The 17,336-nt window shown below is 48.2% G+C and overlaps 1 protein-coding gene across 5 annotated transcripts; it reads right to left on the bottom strand.

Annotated features, from left to right (window-relative positions):
• Positions 1 to 3,275: 3,275 nt before the first annotated feature.
• Positions 3,276 to 17,147, bottom strand: Arv1 (ARV1 homolog, fatty acid homeostasis modulator). Of its 5 annotated transcripts, none has more exons than XM_004659694.2 (6): positions 16,972 to 17,147; positions 13,785 to 13,904; positions 13,300 to 13,453; positions 7,835 to 8,059; positions 5,758 to 5,902; positions 3,276 to 3,958 (listed from the first exon to the last, which is right to left on the bottom strand). In XM_004659694.2, the coding sequence occupies exons 1-5, from the start codon at positions 17,131 to 17,133 to the stop codon at positions 5,760 to 5,762; spliced, it is 804 nt and encodes a 267-aa protein (XP_004659751.2). In that variant the 5' UTR covers positions 17,134 to 17,147; the 3' UTR covers positions 3,276 to 3,958; positions 5,758 to 5,759. The 5 variants fall into 5 exon arrangements, with proteins under 5 accessions (XP_004659751.2, XP_045007020.1, XP_045007019.1 ...); XM_045151085.1 differs by having other exon boundaries at positions 7,835 to 8,014; XM_045151084.1 differs by lacking the exon at positions 16,972 to 17,147 and adding an exon at positions 16,712 to 16,884.
• Between the last annotated feature and the right edge of the window lie 189 nt (positions 17,148 to 17,336).

The raw sequence follows: 17,336 nt of genomic DNA, 5'->3' as shown, positions 1-17,336 counted from the left end.
CCAAATTACTCATAGCTGCTTTATAAAGACTCATACCCATACTGGGCGTGGTGGTGCACACCTAGTCCCAGCATTTGGGAGGCAGAGGTAGGGGGATCGCTAAGAGTGCGAGGCCACCCTGAGATTACATAGTGAATTCCAGGTCAGCCTGGGCTAGAGTGAGACCCTACCTCGAAATACCAACAAAACAACAACTAAAAGCCACCTCATACCCAGGGCTGGAGAGATGGTTTAGCAGTTAAGGCGCTTGCCCACGAAGCCTAAGGACCCAGGCTCGATTTCTTAGTACCCATGTAAGCCAGATGCCTAAGGTGGTGCTTGTGTCTGGAGTTCATTTGCAGTGGCTAGAGACCTTGGTGTGCCCATATTCATTCTCTTTCTCTCTTAATAAACTCATACCCAGTAAAATGCAATTTAAAAACAGTGGTTCACACGTCAGAACAAAAGGCAGGCAGATAAAATAAAGCCAGGTTTTGTCAAGTGGACACTCGGCCTAAGTGAGGGACAAAAAGGGCTCATTTGTTTGCAGGATCCATGAGATGGGCTCTGGCCTTATTTCAAGCAAAGCCCAAAGAGCACTCCAGAGCAGATGTTCACCTGCCATGTGTCCCTGACCTCAGGGAGCTACAGTTAAGAGTGTAATCTTTATGTTTTATTATTATTATCATTATTATTTTCAAGGTAGAGTCTCACTCTGGCCCAGATGAACCTGAATTCTCTGTGTATTCACTCTGGCCTCAAACTCACAGTGATCCTCTTACCTCTACCTCTCAAGTGCTGGGATTAAAGGCACGTGCCACCACAATCTTTATTTATTTGTTTTTATTGTGTTGTTTTTTTTTTTGAGGTAGGGGAATTAACTATGTAGTCTCATGGTGGCCTCAAACTCAGTGATCCTCCTACCTCTGCCTCCCAAGTGCTGGGATAAAAGGCATGTGCCACCACAATCTTTATTTTTATTTGTGTTGTAGCTGCCTTCTTGTTACTGGGACAAAGCACCCAACCAAAAGTGGTTGATGGGAGTGAAGTGTTTTTTTTAATATTTTTTTGTCGTTTTTATTTCTTTATTTGAGAGTGACAGAGAGAGAGGGAGAGAAAGAGACAAATAAAAAGGGAATGGGCGTGCCAGGGCTTCCAGCCACTGCAAACGAACTCCAGATGCGTGTGCCCCCTTGAGCATCTGGCTTACGTGGGTCCTGGGGAATCGAGCCTCGAACCGGGGTCTTTAGGCTTCACAGGCAAGTGCTTAACCACTAGGCCATCTCTCCAGCCTGGGAGTGAAGTTTTCATTTTAGCTTACAGTCTCGGGGGGAAGCTCCGTGATGGCATGAGCAGAGGCCGGGTAGCACGTGCGCCATGCAGGTGGAAACGAAGGGAATCCAACTCTAGCAAAGGGAGCTGGCTATGACATCCCTAAGAGGTTCCACTTCTCAAATTGCCATCAGCTAGGAACCAGGCATTCAAAAAAAAAAAAAATGAGTTTACAAGGGACACCTAATTCAAACCACCACAATTAATTTGTCTTTCTTTGAGGCAGGGTGTCATTTTGTAGCCCAGGTTTACCAGGAACTATGTAATCTAGGCTGGGTTCAATGATGCTGCTTCAGCCTCCTGAGTGCTGGGATTACAAACCTGCACCACCATTCCTAGTTAGGTGCCTTAAAAGGCTGCAAGGAGGTCTTACAGCTGACATCAACTTCTGCCCTCGGGCAAACTGATGACCTTACACACCTGACCAGGACAGGGCTCACTGCTTATCAGGTTCATGGCCATGAGGCTCCTTTCAGAGTTCCTTGTGTTACCTTGATACCCACCTTCCTGTGTTAGAGGAGGTTCTGCTCATGGGAGAGCCCAGCTTCCATTTGCGAGGGGGTGTTGATGTCTTTATGGGTGGGCAGGGATAGTAGGTTTCAGGCCAAAGATGGCTCCCCTGCTGGGTATGGTGACATGCCTTTAATCCTAGAACTCAAGAGGTGGAGTTGGGAGGATCACTATGAGTTCAAGGCCAGCCTAAGGCTACATAGTGAATTCCAGGTCAGCCTGGGCTACAGTGAGACCCTACCTCTGGGTGGGGTGGGGGGTAAAAAAAAAAAAGGCTCCCTAATGATATCTAGTCCAAAGGTGGAGTTCAGGGAACTGGGAACTGAGTTTAGGTGAAGAAAGGGTCTTTACAAAGGTGATTAATGACCAGGAAATGGAATTGTTCTGGATGAGTGAGGTGGAGCCCACCCAGCTGCTACCAGTGGTGAACACGGCAGATGAGAAGTGACAGTGCATTTTCCCGGGAAGCCTCCAGGGAGCAGAGCTCTGCCACCGACCTTTGCTTGAACGCAGGAATCAGCTTGAGGGCAGTCTGCCTTCGTCACATGCAGCAATGCCTATGTTGCTCCGAACTGCCCAGGTATGTCTGGTAGACTCCTGATCACCTCCAAATTCTCTCCTACAGCTTACGACCTGGTCACTGAGGCCTGTCACCACCTGACCCACAAACCCAGTGCTGTTCTCACTCTGAACACACTCTGAGAACATTTGCTGAGGGGCTCCTGGGATCACCCTTAGTGGACAGGCTTCTTCTAGTCATGTGGGATTAAATAAATCTAAATTGCAAAACCCTTAACCCAGCGCCTGTCCCGTCAACAGCACATACAAATATTAACAACTAGAAGTAGGACAGATCCAGCTTAGGGGACGAGGTTCTTGAGGCGTCAGAATCCAGGAATACTGTCTTGAGCTAAACAGTTTTCCCTTCAGAACATGCTCCCAATTTATTGCTGTTTTTTTTTGTTTGTTTGTTTTTCGAGGTTGGGTCTCCATCTAGCCCAGGCTGACCTGGAATTCACTACATAGTCTCAGGGTGGCCTCAGACTCAGTGATCCTCCTACCTCTGTCTCCTGAGTGCTGGGATTAAAGGCATGCGCCACCACACCCAGCTATTCCCCACTTTATATCTCAGTCTCCTCAATGCTGGGATTACAAGTGTGCCTCATCATGCCTGGCCCCAGCTATATTGTAAGCAAATGTCTTTAAACACTGAGCCATTTTTCCAGCATCTCAAGGTATACTGCAGTTATGGTTGTGAGGCCAATTTCCCAGGGGAGCTGGAGTATACGTGCACTTTCATAAAGACATGAGACTTATTTTTTCAAAATAGGGTCTCACTCTGGCCCAGGCTGGTCTCAAACTCGCATCTCTGCCTCCTGAGTGCTGGGATTAAAGGTGTGTACCACCATGCCTGGCTAGGATCAGCTAACCTAAAAAAGGAGATGACTCATCTCAAAATTTACAAAAACTTGGTTTATTCTGAAAGGCTTTTTTGTTTCTATTGCTGGAAGAACCCAGAATATTATTTAAGATGATAATATAATATTTAAATATAAAAGATACAAATACACCAAAGGGATCAAACCTTGTTTCTTTAATATTTACTTCAGACATAACAAACTAGGGCCTCCTGCTGCTGCAAATGAACTCTGGATGCATATATCACTTTGTGCATCTGGCTTTATGTGGATACGAGGAATCAAACCAGGTCAGAAAGTGCCTTTAACCCTGAGCCATCTCTTCAGCCTCCAAACCTGGATCTTTCATTCCTCATGAACTACAGTGTCTACCCTGTCCTGGGATTATGCACAGATCTTCCTGTGGAACACACCCAAAGCCTGCAGCCACCCCCAAGCCTGTGCACATATGTGTGTGCAAACACACGTGTGTCAGTGATTCAGAGCTTCCTGGGATTGCTGGGTGTGGGAAGGCAGGGCCTCTTTCTTCAGAAATGTTCCCAGTCTAAGCATCACTTCACTCATTAGAACTGAAGAACCTGGCTTCCATCATGTCCTCTTTTGATGCAGCTGGTCTTATCTCAGTGAGTAAAGAATAAAGCTGTGGACAGTAGAGAATGAATCAGAAGGGTCCACTCTGCTGACCAGTCAGTACAGGGGAAATGCTTCCAAGGCTGGCCCTGAGGAGACACAAAGCATGAGATTACAAAGCAGGCCACAACCTCTGAAGTCAGTTCTAAGACTGTGGGAGCTTGTTTTCCCGACTACAAACACAGCAGACAGCTAGACACACAGAAGCACGTGTGACAGTGGGGACGAACGTCACCCTGAGACTAGGTGGTGTGGGTGTGGCATGGGAGCAGGCACCAGGGTTTAGGTGTGGATAGGCGTCCCTCCTCAGGACAGGGAGAAGGCCTGCTGTGGGAGGGAGGGGCGAGTGCAGGGAAGGCTGTCCAGGAGGCTGAGCCACAGTCCAGGCGAAGAGGTGAGGGCATGCTGTCAGGCGGGGACTACTTTAGGCCTGTCCTGGTTATGGGGGGCAAGGGACCGGGCCCAGCAGCCCTACAAGGGGAGCAGGAGGGTAGAAGAGTCTCACAGAAAGCCACCAGGTGTTTCAGAAGCTCAGTGAGGCTGAGGCCCATGCAGAGCAGCTACAGCGGCTTCCGCGAGCTCAGGAGACGGGGAGGAAGCACACTTAACGCAGAGAGGCAGGGAAGAAAGGACACAGCTCAGTGTTTCGGAAGAAAGAGCTGCTGTTTGTAAAAGCTGAGGGAACGAGCCACCTGCATACAGGGGGGTCAACAGGTGGCACAGCAGCGCCTCTGAAGAAGGGAAAGGGGGAACGAAGAGGCTGGACTGGCTTGAAGGGTGGCAGGAAGCAGGACAGCTGGGGCACTGAGAGCTGTGTGAACCGTGGAAACTGAACGAGATAGGAGTGAACTAGTGTGTGGCCTCCCTTCCCTGACCTCGGTTCAAACCCAGCCCCTTCCTCCTGCATCTCTGCTTTCCTCACCCTGGGTCCTGCAGCCTCAAGTGCAGGGCAAGGGCCTCTCATGTAAGAACAGCCCCAGAGGGAACTGTGCCCAGCAGAAGCTGGACAGAACAGAGGGAAGACGGACAGGCAGAAGTTCCACTCTGAGGAGCACCCACAAAGGGCAGCTGCTGGACTCAGCAGAGGGGGCCAGGCGGGGCACAGAGCTGCGGGTAGGGGACGTTCTGATTCTTTCAGTCTCTTACATGGAAGGACCCTAGAGGTCACCAGAGTCCTGCCAAGTCCGCACACTGCAGAGGTGGGCAGCTCAAGACGCTTGAGCCGTGTGGATACAGAAGGCTGGGCGGCAGGAGGGTACAAGGCGTGGGCATCAGCAGAGCCTGACAGAACCAGAACCCAGAAGCTGCCTCCAGGCCCGGTGTGGTTAGGACAGAGCAGCAGTCAGAAGCGGGGGGAACCCAAAGGTCAGGGACAGAGGTAAGCGGGGTAGAAGGAGGGGGAGGAAGCAGAGTGGCTGGAGAGGATCTGATAGAGGGTGAGGACAGGGTCCTGGAAGCAATCACTACAGATGTGGAGCTGAAGAACCGAGGAACCAGCCCTTCAGTCTTTGAGGAAGAAGACCCAGGGCAGTGAGACGCCCCTCAGTCACAGTGCCACCTAGCTGAGATCTGTGTCTGGATGTGGGACTGCTATGGAACACTGTCTTCTGCTCATGCATGGCTTCTGCTCTTCTCGACTCTCAGCAGTGTGACACGCAAGACCGGGTCTAGCCACATCCCACGAATGGACACGTAGTTAACCACTACGAGGGACGGACTTCGCTTCAGCGGTTTAGTGGCCCGTAACTTGCCCACGCTCTTGGAAGTAACCCCAACTAAACTCACTGATTCACCAAACTACAGCTTTGCTGGCGTCATTTCTTTGGTCTATTGTAAGTGCCCTATCTGATGCAAGTGGTCACTTGTTCACTCTAGACGTTTCCAGTACCTTCAAAAGTTCTGAGACTTGTAGATGGCACAGTCACTGCTCACATCCCACTCCATCCTCTGGAAGAGGTAGACCATGGTACTCTCCAGCAGCAAGCCGCTGAGCACTGCCAGCAGGGAGAGCTTGCGGTTGGTGTTCAGAGTTACTAGAAAACAAAGGGAGCCAAGAGCCCTCAGAGCCTGTCTATCACCACACCCTGAGTCAGTGCTGGAGCTCCCACATGAAGCTGCTGTTTGCAGGTTACTGGCCCCTGTTCTTTTTAGTCTCTATTGACATTATGACATGACATTGTCTACAATTGTGCTGACATCATTCAAAGCTATCCTAGGATGCATGTAGCCTATGGCCATTGGGTTGGTCATGCCTGAAATGCATTTTCTCCTCCTGAACCACAGCCTGTGTGCTTTTTTATTTTTTAAATTTTTAATTTATTTATTTGAGAGAGAGAGGCAGAGAGAGAGAGAACAAACTCCAGATACATGTGCCACCTTGTGCATCTGGCTTATGTGGGAATTGAACTGGGATCCTTTGGCTTTGCAGGCAAACACCTTAACTGCTAAGTCATCTCTCCAGCCCTTTAATTTCTTCTTCTTCTTTTTTTAATATATTTGGGTTAGAGAGATGGTTCATTGGGAAAGGCCCTTGCCTGCAAAGCCTAAGGATCAGGGTTTGATTCTTCAGTACCCACATAGAGCCAGATGCACAATGGCACATGTACCTGGAGTTTTTGTTTTCTTTTGCAGTGGCAAGAGGCCTTGGCATGCCCATTATCTTTATCTCTTCTCTCTGCTTGCAAATAAAATAATTAAAAAAAAATACCACCTCTAAGGTTGTGAAGACAGTAACAGGACAGGCTATCTGCAGTGTGGTGGTGTCACAGCTGCAGGAGAAGCAGTATGATAACAGGCATCAGGCAGCAGGTCCATTCAAAATGGCACTTTTTTATTTTGGTTTTTCAAGGTAGGGTCTCTCTCTAGACCGGGCTGACCTGGAATTCACTATGTAGTCTCAGGGTGGCCTTGAACTCACAGTGATCCTCCTACTTCTGCCTCCCAAGTTCTGGGATTAAAGGCATGTGCCATCATGCCAGGCCAAAACAGTACTTTCATAGTTGGCCGGCTGGCCAGCCAGCCAAGATGTGCCCACTAGAGTAACAGTGGCATCTGTTATGGAGGTAATGCACTGTACTTCTTATTTTTTGTGTTGTTTTGTTTTTGAGGTAGGATCTCATGCTAGCTCAGGCTGACCTGGAATTCACTATGTAGTCTCAGGATAGCCTTGAACTCATGGTGATCCTCCCAGGTGCTGGGATTAAAGGTGTGTGTCACCAAACCTGGCTTGTACTTCTGACTGGATTTGAGGCCCCCTCCATGGGAGGGAATTCCTGCCTAATGCTAAACACCTAGTCAAAACTCTGGCTGAAAACACAGCAGGCCCTACAGGGAAGCTACTACTACTATTTGATAAATGGATATGTTGTGCCCATCAAATCACCCTTTAAATATTAATTTATTTATTTAAAAGCAGAGAGAGAGAGAAAGAGAGAGGGCGGGGCGTGGGGGGAAGCAAACAGGTGTGCCAGGGCCTCCTGCTACTGCAAAGAAGCTGCAGACACATGTACCACTTCGTGCATCTGGCTTTACATAGCTACTGGGGAATCGAACCTGGGCCACTGGGTTTTGAGGCATACGCCTTAAGTGCTGAGCCATCTCTGCAGCCCCCTGTAATTATTTATGTTTATGTTCAAGATCAGAGCTGCTCTCACTTTTGGTCAGAGAAGCTTCTTTTTTTTTTTTTTTTTGGTTTTTCGAGGTAGGGTCTCACTCTGGTCCAGGCTGACCTGGAATTAACTCTGTCATCTGAGGGTGGCCTTGAACTCATGGCAATCCTCCTACCTCTGCCTCCCGAGTTCTGGAATTAAAGACGTGTGCCACCATGCCCAGCTCGAAGCTTCTTTTTGTAGATGGTGGTGACCACTGCTAAGACTCAAAACTCATCAAAGTGCAGCAAAGAGCTCTAAATCCCTAAAACTTTCATATGGACTAGAGGTTGCAAGTGAATGGAAGCGCACACTCACCTCGGATTGCCTGGACATTTGACGTGAGGACAAACACTTTAATGAGCCTGAGGCACAGAGGCGTGTAGTCATGCTCCCAGATGACAGCTGGGATCAGCAGGAGTTTCCCATAGCTCGACAACAGCAAAGCTTTCAGCAGCAGGAGGAAGCTGGGCTTTTTTCTTGCTGTCATCGGTTGCTCTACCCATAGGAAAGTGAAAATGCCAAGTAAAAAGGCGGCTTGTTCTATGGAGCAAATGAGAAATAAAAATACTGACATGTCTCCACATCTAAGCCTTATTCCATATATGTAAACCCTAACTCTCAAATAGAACACCAGCTGATTTCCTAAGAAATACCTCCATAATAGCAAATTTTCTCTCTCTCTCTCACAGACTTCCATATCAAATCTAGCTGGCATGATTTAAGCAATATAAACTGTGCATGGTGGCACACGCCTTTAATCCCAGCACTTGGGAGGCAGAGGTAGGAGAATCACTGTGAGTTCGAGGCCACCTTGAGACTACGTAGTGAATTCCAGGTCAGCCTGAGCTAGAGTGAAACCCTACCTCAAAAACTAAAAAAAAAGAAATAGAATTTAACAAGTTTTGTTTCTTGTTTCTGTGGCGTCTTGCTATGTTGCCCAGGCTGGCTTTGACCTCTAGGGTGCTCAGATTACAGGTGTGTACCATCATGCTCAGTGAGGCTTTGCTTTAAAGTCTGAAATTAAATTATACTGTAGCTCTCTGGGTAAGTGACATGCTAAAAAGTATTTCTGTTATTAATGTTCTATAAGATGTAAATGCTAATATATCTTGTACATTTCAAATATTATTTAACTGACCATAATAGAGAATATCCCATTAAAGGGTTTTAAGTTTTAGCAAAGTCCAAATCCTATCTCAAATTACTGCTGGAATGGGAATCATGGTTGCTGAAGTTATAAAACTGAGCAAAGAAATCCTAACCTAGTCCTGACTCTGGCTCCCAAAGGGCAGAGAACTTCCATGCAGTTTCTTGGCTACATCCCCAATATCTAGTACATAAACTAATAGTGGACAGTGAATGAGTAACTGGACTCTAGCTGATGGGGGCTGCTCAGGTTGGAACACATGCATATCTGTAAGTAGTCACTCAGTCACCTAAATAATGGCCTACTGAGCAGCTACTACAGATGAGGCACTTTCCCAAGTGCTCAGGCTACATGGGTAACTGAAACAAAAAGCCAAGTCCGCATTGAGTTTACATTACGTAGGGAAGACAGGTAACACCTGTGCTAGGGGAGATGGTAAGAGACTTGAGAGTAGCAAGTCACCAGGATGGAGTGGAGACCAGGAGTGTTGGGGCAGAGGTGGCAGGGTTGACTGGAACAAGTTTCATTGAGAAGACTGACGTTTAAGCCAAGACCTGAGGGACATGAGAAAGCCAAACAAGGGGCATCAAGAACAAGCAGTCCAGCAGCAAAGGGAAGAGCCAGTTCAAAGGTTCTCAGCTGGATCTCAAAGGCGTGCCTGGACAAGTTAACCACAGAGGCTGACCTGGAGAGGGCCGGAGGGGCAGCAGCTGAAGTAAGATGGACAATACCCAGGAAGGTCAGGCCCTAGTCCCATTGCAAAGACTCAAGTTGTTAATCTGAGGCAAACAGAAATCTGCTTTCTTGCAGAGGAGCCACCCAGGGATTTGGACTGATTAGGACATTATCAGAAAGTTCTGTTTGGAGAACAATCTCTGAAAACAGGGCTTGGACAGAGGAGGTCGCCATGTTACTCCAGCCTGTACCAAGTCACAGGTGTGGAGGCAGAGGGGAGCAGTGAGAGTGCAGGAGCAGGATTTTGAAGGTGGAATGAGGGCAATTCCTGAGGTCCTGATTGTGAGCTCCAGGTGTGACTCCAAGGCTTTCAGTCTCGGCGACTGGCAGAGGAGCTCCCATGGCTGTGACAGCAGGCTTACTAGCTGTCCAGTGGTCAGGGGAAAGGTCTATGGGAGACATGGATGCTTGGGAGTTCTGGCAGGGAGTGACAAGGGCAGATACGACAAAAGAGGGGTCCAGAATGTGACATGGAAATATACTGCAGAATATCACTAAATTATGTTCCATGATTGCCTGAAGCATCTACTCATTTATTATTATTATTTTTTAAATTTTTTATTTATTTATTTGAGAGCGACAGACACAGAAAGACAGATAGAGGGAGAGAGAGAGAATGGGCATGCCAGGGCTTCCAGCCTCTGCAAACGAACTCCAGATGCGTGTGCCCCCTTGTGCATCTGGCTAACGTGGGACCTGGGGAACCGAGCCTCGAACCGGGGTCCTTAGGCTTCACAGGCAAGCGCTTAACCGCTAAGCCATCTCTCCAGCCCTCATTTATTATTTTATCAGCTACTTTCGCATTGCTGGGACAAAGGCCTGCTTAAGAGGGAAGGGTTTATTCCAGCTTACGCCCATCACGGCAGGGGGGGGCACGGCAGCAGCAGCGGGCCACATTTGGCTCAAAAGTGGGGGAGCAGAGCCGAGCACCGAACACTACTGCTCTGCCAGCTATCTCCGTCTTATATGGTTCGGAACCCTGCCCACATTTACAGAAGGTCTTCACATGTGACTTTAGGTCCTGTCAAGTTGACAGTCAATATAAACCATCACAATGTTTGTTGTTTGTTGGAGACAGCCTGTCCTGAGGATGACCTTGAACTTCCGATTCTCTTGCCTCCATTTCTTGAGAGCTGGGATTATAGGTGTGCAACATAATACCGGGTTTGTGTGCTAGGGATAGAACCCAGGGCCATGTGATTGTCAGGTAAGCACTCTACCAATGGAGCTACACTTCTAGCCCAGGATTTCTTTGGTTTTTCGAGGTAGGGTCTCACTCCAGCTCAGGCTGACCTGGAATTCACTCTGTATTCTCAGGGTAGCCTCAAACTCATGGGGATCTTCCTACCTCTGCCTCCCGAGTGCTGGGATTAAAGGCGTGTGCCATCATGCCCGACTATTATTTTTATTTTTGTTCACTTATTTTTTTGAGATGGAGTGTTGTTGAAGCTGGCCTCAACTTTCTGTGTTTAAGTAATCCTGCCACAGCTCCTGAGTAGATGGGATTTCAGGTGTGCCATCACACCTGGCTGAAGTCAAATGCCTCAGAAGCAGAGAAGTATGAAAACTAATCATTGCCACAGAAGTTATTCAGTGCAATTTAGACTTTAATGTGAATTCTGGAGAAAGGCACTTTCCCAACAACAAGTAAGTCTGGGGAGTAGCTTGTGTGCTGTGTGCAGTCCTATAGGCAGCAAACAACACTAAATACGTACACCCACGTCACTACACACTGCGCCGGGGAACCGCTTTATTAAAACTATTTTTTTGTTTTGTTTTTGCTTTTCGAGGTAGGGCCTCACTCTAGCTCAGACTGACCTGGAATTCACTATGTAGTCTCAGGGTGTCCTTGAATTCATGGTGTCCTATCACCTCTGCCTCCCGAGTGCTGGGATTAAAGGTGTGTGCCACCACAGCTGGTTCTTTTTTGTTTGTTTGTTTATTTTTATTTATTTGAGACTGACATACAGAGAGAAAGAGGCAGAGAGAGAATGGGCACGCCAGGGCCACCAGCCACTGCAAATGAACTCCGGATGCATGGGCCCCTTTGTGCATCTGGCTAACATGGGTCCTGAGGAATCGAGCCTTGACCCAGGGTCCTTAGGCTTCACAGGCAAGCGCTTAACAGCTAAACTACCTCTCCAGCCCTCTTTTTCTTTTCTTTTTTTGGTTGCAATCAATATTTTTAATAATGATGGGCTTGACCTAATAGTCAAGCTGAATAATCATTGCTTAAAAATGGAAGCTTATCAACATTATGCTTCAAAATGTTCTATGAAACTTCCTAACCTGGTAAATACAGCTATGTCCCTACCATTTATTAGGCAAAAGGGCAAGCAGGTAATTTGGACAAACTAATCCAGCAAGTTAGTGGCAAAGCTGAAAATGTAGTCTCCAGGGCTGGAGAGATGGCTTAGCAGTTAAGGTGCTTGCATGCAAAGCCAAAGGACCCAGGTTCAATTTCCCAGGACCCAAGTAAGCCAGATGCACAAGGTGGCGCATGCGTGTGGAGTTCATTTACAGCAGCTGGTGCACCCATTCTCTCTCTGTATCTGCCTCTTTCTCTCTCTCAAATAAATAATAAAAATCTTTAAAAAATGTAGTCACAGGCTGGAGAGATGGCTTAGTGGTTAAGCGCTTGCCTGTGAAGCCTAAGGACCTGGTTCGAGACTTGAATCCCCAGGACCCATGTTAGCCAGATGCACAAGGGGTGCATGCATCTGGAGTTCCTTTGCAGTGGCTAGAAGCCCTGACACCCCCATTCTCTCTTTCTCTCTGCCTCTTTCTCTGTCAGTCTTAAATAAAAAAAAAAGTAGTCTCATGATAGGATACCTTCCAGTGAGTTCTTGGGCCAGGCCATTGCCAAGGCCCTTGGTTTCCACCCAGGAATAGATGGTAAGACCCTATTGCTGAAGACTCCACATAATTGTGCTGCAATGTCACTGAGAAACCCTGCTGGAGCTGAGCTGAAAACCTCCTCCATGTAGATCAGCTGACAGAAAGCTGGAAAAAGCCATGCTGCATGCAGCTCAATGGGAGAGAGAGAAATCACCAGTGAAGATACCCAACAGTGGACACTGCAAGCCTTATATTTGGTCAGGCAGGCCAAATGAGCCAGCGGTGCAATAGTGGCACATCTGTTATGGGGGAAACCAACTGCCCCCTAATTGGACTGGAGGCCTGCTTCATGGGAGGGAATATATCCTGATAATGAAAACCTATAGCAGGGGTAGTCATGAGCCTTAGGGATGTAATGTCTGCTGGTGTCTGGCTAAATGTATATATTATGCTCATCAAACTGCCCAGTAAGCACTTCTCTTACTGTTTATACCCATATATTAATGCTACTCTCACTTTTGGTAGAGAATCTTCTCTTTTCAGATGGCAATGACCTTGGGACGACTCCGAAAGCATCACAGTGCTGAGAAGAAGTGACAGAAGAGTGCTCAGCACTGCAATATGTCTAGCACACCTTCCAAGGCTCAGGGTCCATTGCGGAAGAGGTGACGGAAAGAATGTAAGAGCCAAAGGAAGTGTAGGACTCCTTACAACGTGCTCCTCCAGACACAAAATGGCATGGACATCCATGACCTCACAGTACCCGACACTACCTAACACAAGACCATCATAAGAGGAAGAAAAGATGATAACATCAAAATAAAAGAGAGGGGGAGGGCATATGATAGAAAGTGGAGTTTCAAAGGGGTAGTGGGGGAAGGGAGGGTATTACCATGGGATATTGTCTACAATTGTGGAAGTTGTTAATTATTAAAAAAAAAAAAGTACTCTCCAGTCCTGTGTTAACTAGCTCCTTTTACCATGAATCACAGCATGTCTGTTTTCATCAAAATACTTAGGTGCCAGTTAGCCAAGAATGGAAAGCAGGAAGTCTGCTTACCGAAAGAAGCAATCACAAACATCCTATAGAAATCCCACTCTTTGGCATAGCGAATCAGGTCATCTGGTGCTGTGTTCTGGCTTGAATCTTGCAGCTGCCACCACCTCAGGTATGCTTCACAAAGCAAACAAAACATGCAGAGTTTTCCATGGATCTGATAGTCAAAGACAGCGCCATCTGGTCAGGTAAGAAGCACTCGGCTGTGCGGTACAGCAGGCACGTTGGAGCTGCAGTGTTGTTTCATGTAGATGACGTGTGTGTGCGTGCGCACACGAGTTTCAAGTAATGTTAAAATATTTTAAAATTGCTGGGCATGGTGGCGCACGCCTCTAATCCCAGCACTTGGGAGGCAGAGGTGGGAGGATCGCCATGAGTTCAAGGCCACCCTCAGACTACGTAGTGAACTCCAGGTCAGCCTGGGTTAGAGTGAGACCCTACCTCGTAAAAAAAAAAAAAAAAAAAAGTTAAAAATCACCACAACTTACATTTATGTTAGTGTTGAAAAGAATATGCCGGTAGGCTTGGGCTTTGCACAAAATGGCATTAATCAAGATGATTACAGGATCATATTCGATGTATTTGTCTACAGGTTTTTGGCAGGATTTCTGAAATAACACAAGATAACATTAGCACAAGCAAATCTGTACATTCTGAAATCTTAACTGACTTCAAAACAAGTCTGTCTTAGACTTGTATAGCAACAAGGCTCTACACCTAAGCAAAGTTCTACTCAGATCAGCAATGTTCATCTATGCAGGAAGTGGTTCACAAGTGACTAAATATAAGCATCGACCCCCACACAGTAGTATTTTATGTTCATATTCAAGAATCTAAAAAGAAAGCTAGGTGTGGCACACATCTATATCTCAAGACAGGAGTGAGCGGTGGAGGCAGAAAGATCCAGCTTGGGCTATATAGGGAGACCCTGTCTCAAACAACAGCAACAACAAAACGACGTAGAAGAATCACTGTGAGTTCAAGACCAGCCTGGCCTGCAGAGTGAGTTTCAGGGGGACAACCTGGGCTATAGTGAGACTCTGCCTCAGGGGGTAAAAACACACTGGAAAACTAAAGAGATATTTGACTTAAAGCCCCATTCTAAACAGAAGAGTACCCAAGCTACTTTCAAGTCTATTTTCGATTTCCGTGAACTCTTTTAAAACTCCCTGGTGCACTTTCACTGATGAGCTGGTACCCATCCTTCAGTTGTGAAGTGTTTAGCAGAGCTCTTTGCCCTTTGAACTTCTGAGAGCCACAGGTTAGGAAAGAGCTGGGCACAATGCCAGTAATGCTACGGTGGCACACACCAGGGGAAGCTTGGGGTTTTGTCCAATGAGAACATGGAAGGAAGCCGTGTCTCTGCTACCAGACAGTGGAAAGTGCAAGGACCTGGGTTGTGCAGGCTGGTTCCAGTTCACACAATCAAGGTACCCCTTGGCTTCCAAAACAACCCAACACCTTATGGTCACCCATTTAGAGCTCAGATGTCTAGACACAGGATTACAATGCAACCAAATCCCATTTGAACAGTCTTCAACAGAATCTTTCAAGACTGCACTGATGTTACCATTTATTACAAAAACTGAGTGGCTACAATTCAAAGTGGTTACTGTGAAGTGTTGACAGGACCACACAGAAGTAGGAGTAGCAAGTATACAAACATACTAGGAATGGCCTCTTTTTTTTTTTTTTTTCGAGGTAGGGTCTCACTCTGGTCCAGGATGACCTGGAAATTAACTCTGTCATCTCAGGGTGGCCTTGAACTCATGGCAATCCTCCTACCTCTGCCTCCCGAGTGCTGGGATTAAAGGCGTGCGCCACCACGCCCGGCTTAGGAATGGCCTCTTGAAAAATAATAGCTGGGTGTGGTGGTGCACACCTTTTTTTTTTTAAAAAAAAAAAGATTTTATTTTTATTTACTTATTTATTAGAGACGGAGGGGAGGGTGAGAATGGGCATGCCAGGGCCTCTAGCCACTGCAAAAAAGTTCCAGATGCATGTGCCACCATGTGCACCTGGCTTATGTGGGACCTGGAGAATCAAACCTATGTCCTTAATCTTCACAGGCAAGTATCTTAACTACTAAGCCATTCCTCCAGCCCTAGGATGGCCTTTTGGCTATAGAAAAGGCTACAAGAAAAGTCAAGTGTACAGAAGACTATTAACCACACACTTCAAGATAATGAAAAGCTGGATTCACTTCTAATTGGAAGTTTTTCCACTTCATGTCATTACAAGAAACAGGGCTCTTTTCCCAGTCACCAAGTGAATCTGTAAAGAGAGGGGTGCCACTCCCTCAAACTTCAATCTCCCCCCAAAAAATGGAGGCACAGCAGTTCTTTGCCTGAGTAAAGGGTGAGAAGACCCTCTCAGAAATCCTGTGTTCAGGATAAACACCCTTTCCCAGCCTCCTCTTCCTGTCCACTGATGTGGCCACCCAATCTCCCATCATGCATGGACTTCAAGCCTGACATAGAAGTCGAAGTCCAAGGTCCCCCCTTTCTGTCCTTCAAAAACTCTCCAAACCCTCCCTCAGACAGTGCTCTGAATGTAAGACTGAGGACATGGATAAGCTCTGAAAGCTAGAACCGGGAGAGACGGTAGCCCTTGGTCCTTCTGCATTCCTTTGTTTGGCAGATGGCTGAAGAACGAATGTTACATCACAACCAGAGCTCCCTTTCCTCAGCCACTGCATGCACCAGGCACTTTCTTTCTTTCTTTTCTTTTTTTTTTTGGGGGGGGAGGGGTTCCAGGTAGGGTCTTGCTCTTGCCCAGGCTGGTCTGGAATTCACTCTGCAACCTCGAACTAGTGGCGTTCAATCCTTCTAGCTCTGCCTCCTGAGCGCTGGGATTAAAGGCTTGTGCCACCATGCCTGGCCTTAGACCAGACACTTCTAAGATGCCAAAGTCAACTAGGGCCACTATTCTCTAGCTTTGCAGACTTTAGAAGGGTGAGACAATCATGCCACCATACCTAGTCTTAGTGTTACACAATGGACTGTCACAGGGTGACATCAAAATAAGGAGCTCTTGTAAGCTCAGTGCATGCTCCCTCCGGAGCACCTGGACCCACGGGGCTCACTAACGCCTCGGGCTCTCTCTCCTCCCGGGAGACCTGCTTGACCCTCCTCTTTCTCTTCCTCCTGCCTCTACTCTGAAAGGAAGAAAGGAAGGAACGGCCACTCCGGCCCCGGAAACGAGTACAGGGAAGCACCTCACTGGGAACTAGGTTTACTTTTAGCAACCACTTCCTTATTTTGGAGAAACTGATCCATTCAAAGGCACAGTGCTCCTCTACACCACACGGACGTCAAACACGGCTTCCAGCTTCTCAGGCTCAATATACACTCGGACATGCTTCCCGTTTCCACTTCCCTCAGAAATCACATGCATCGTCTGAGCGAAGGCCTACGTAGCCCAGGCTGGCCTCGAACCCGCGATCCTTCTGCCCACTCCTCCAGGGAGCGACACTCTCGGCGGCCGCACGTCTTAGGGCATCAGTGGCCCAGCCAATGTCCTTGCGGGCGGACACCCTCGCCATCCCTTCAGGAACCTCTCGTCGCCCCACGTGTTCGCAGGTCGGTGACGCTGTCCCCGCCGCCCACCAACAGACTGGCGGGCCACAGCGTGCCCCAGGCCCGCCCGCGGCGCCACCTCCCCGCCTCGGCTCACGCAGATGGTTATCTTGAACACGCCGTGGCTGTAGTCCCGATACAGCTCCTGGGCCTCCCGGTTGCACTCAATGCAGCGGTACAGGCAGGGGGCCGACGCCGCCCCCTCGGCGCCCAGGGCGCCCTTGCCAGACCGCCTCCCGCTGCGCCCACCCGTTCCCATAGCCCCTGTTGGGCCCTCACTTCCGGTCTCTGGCGGAAGCCGCCAGGTCCGGCCCGGACGGGGCTCTTCATGGGGTTGCTGGGACTTGTAGTCCACATGCTAGGTGCGGGCCCGAGGCTGACGGGATGCGGACTACAACTCCCGGCGGGCAGTCTGTCGCGCGCCACGCCCACCTGCCCACCGCAGGCCCGAGCGCGGCCGCG

Source organism: Jaculus jaculus, chromosome 5 (assembly GCF_020740685.1).
Source record: "Jaculus jaculus isolate mJacJac1 chromosome 5, mJacJac1.mat.Y.cur, whole genome shotgun sequence".
In the NCBI taxonomy this organism is placed as follows: Eukaryota; Metazoa; Chordata; class Mammalia; order Rodentia; family Dipodidae; genus Jaculus; species Jaculus jaculus.
Note: the sequence above shows the minus strand (reverse complement) of the source record. Positions and strands in the feature narration are given on the sequence as shown.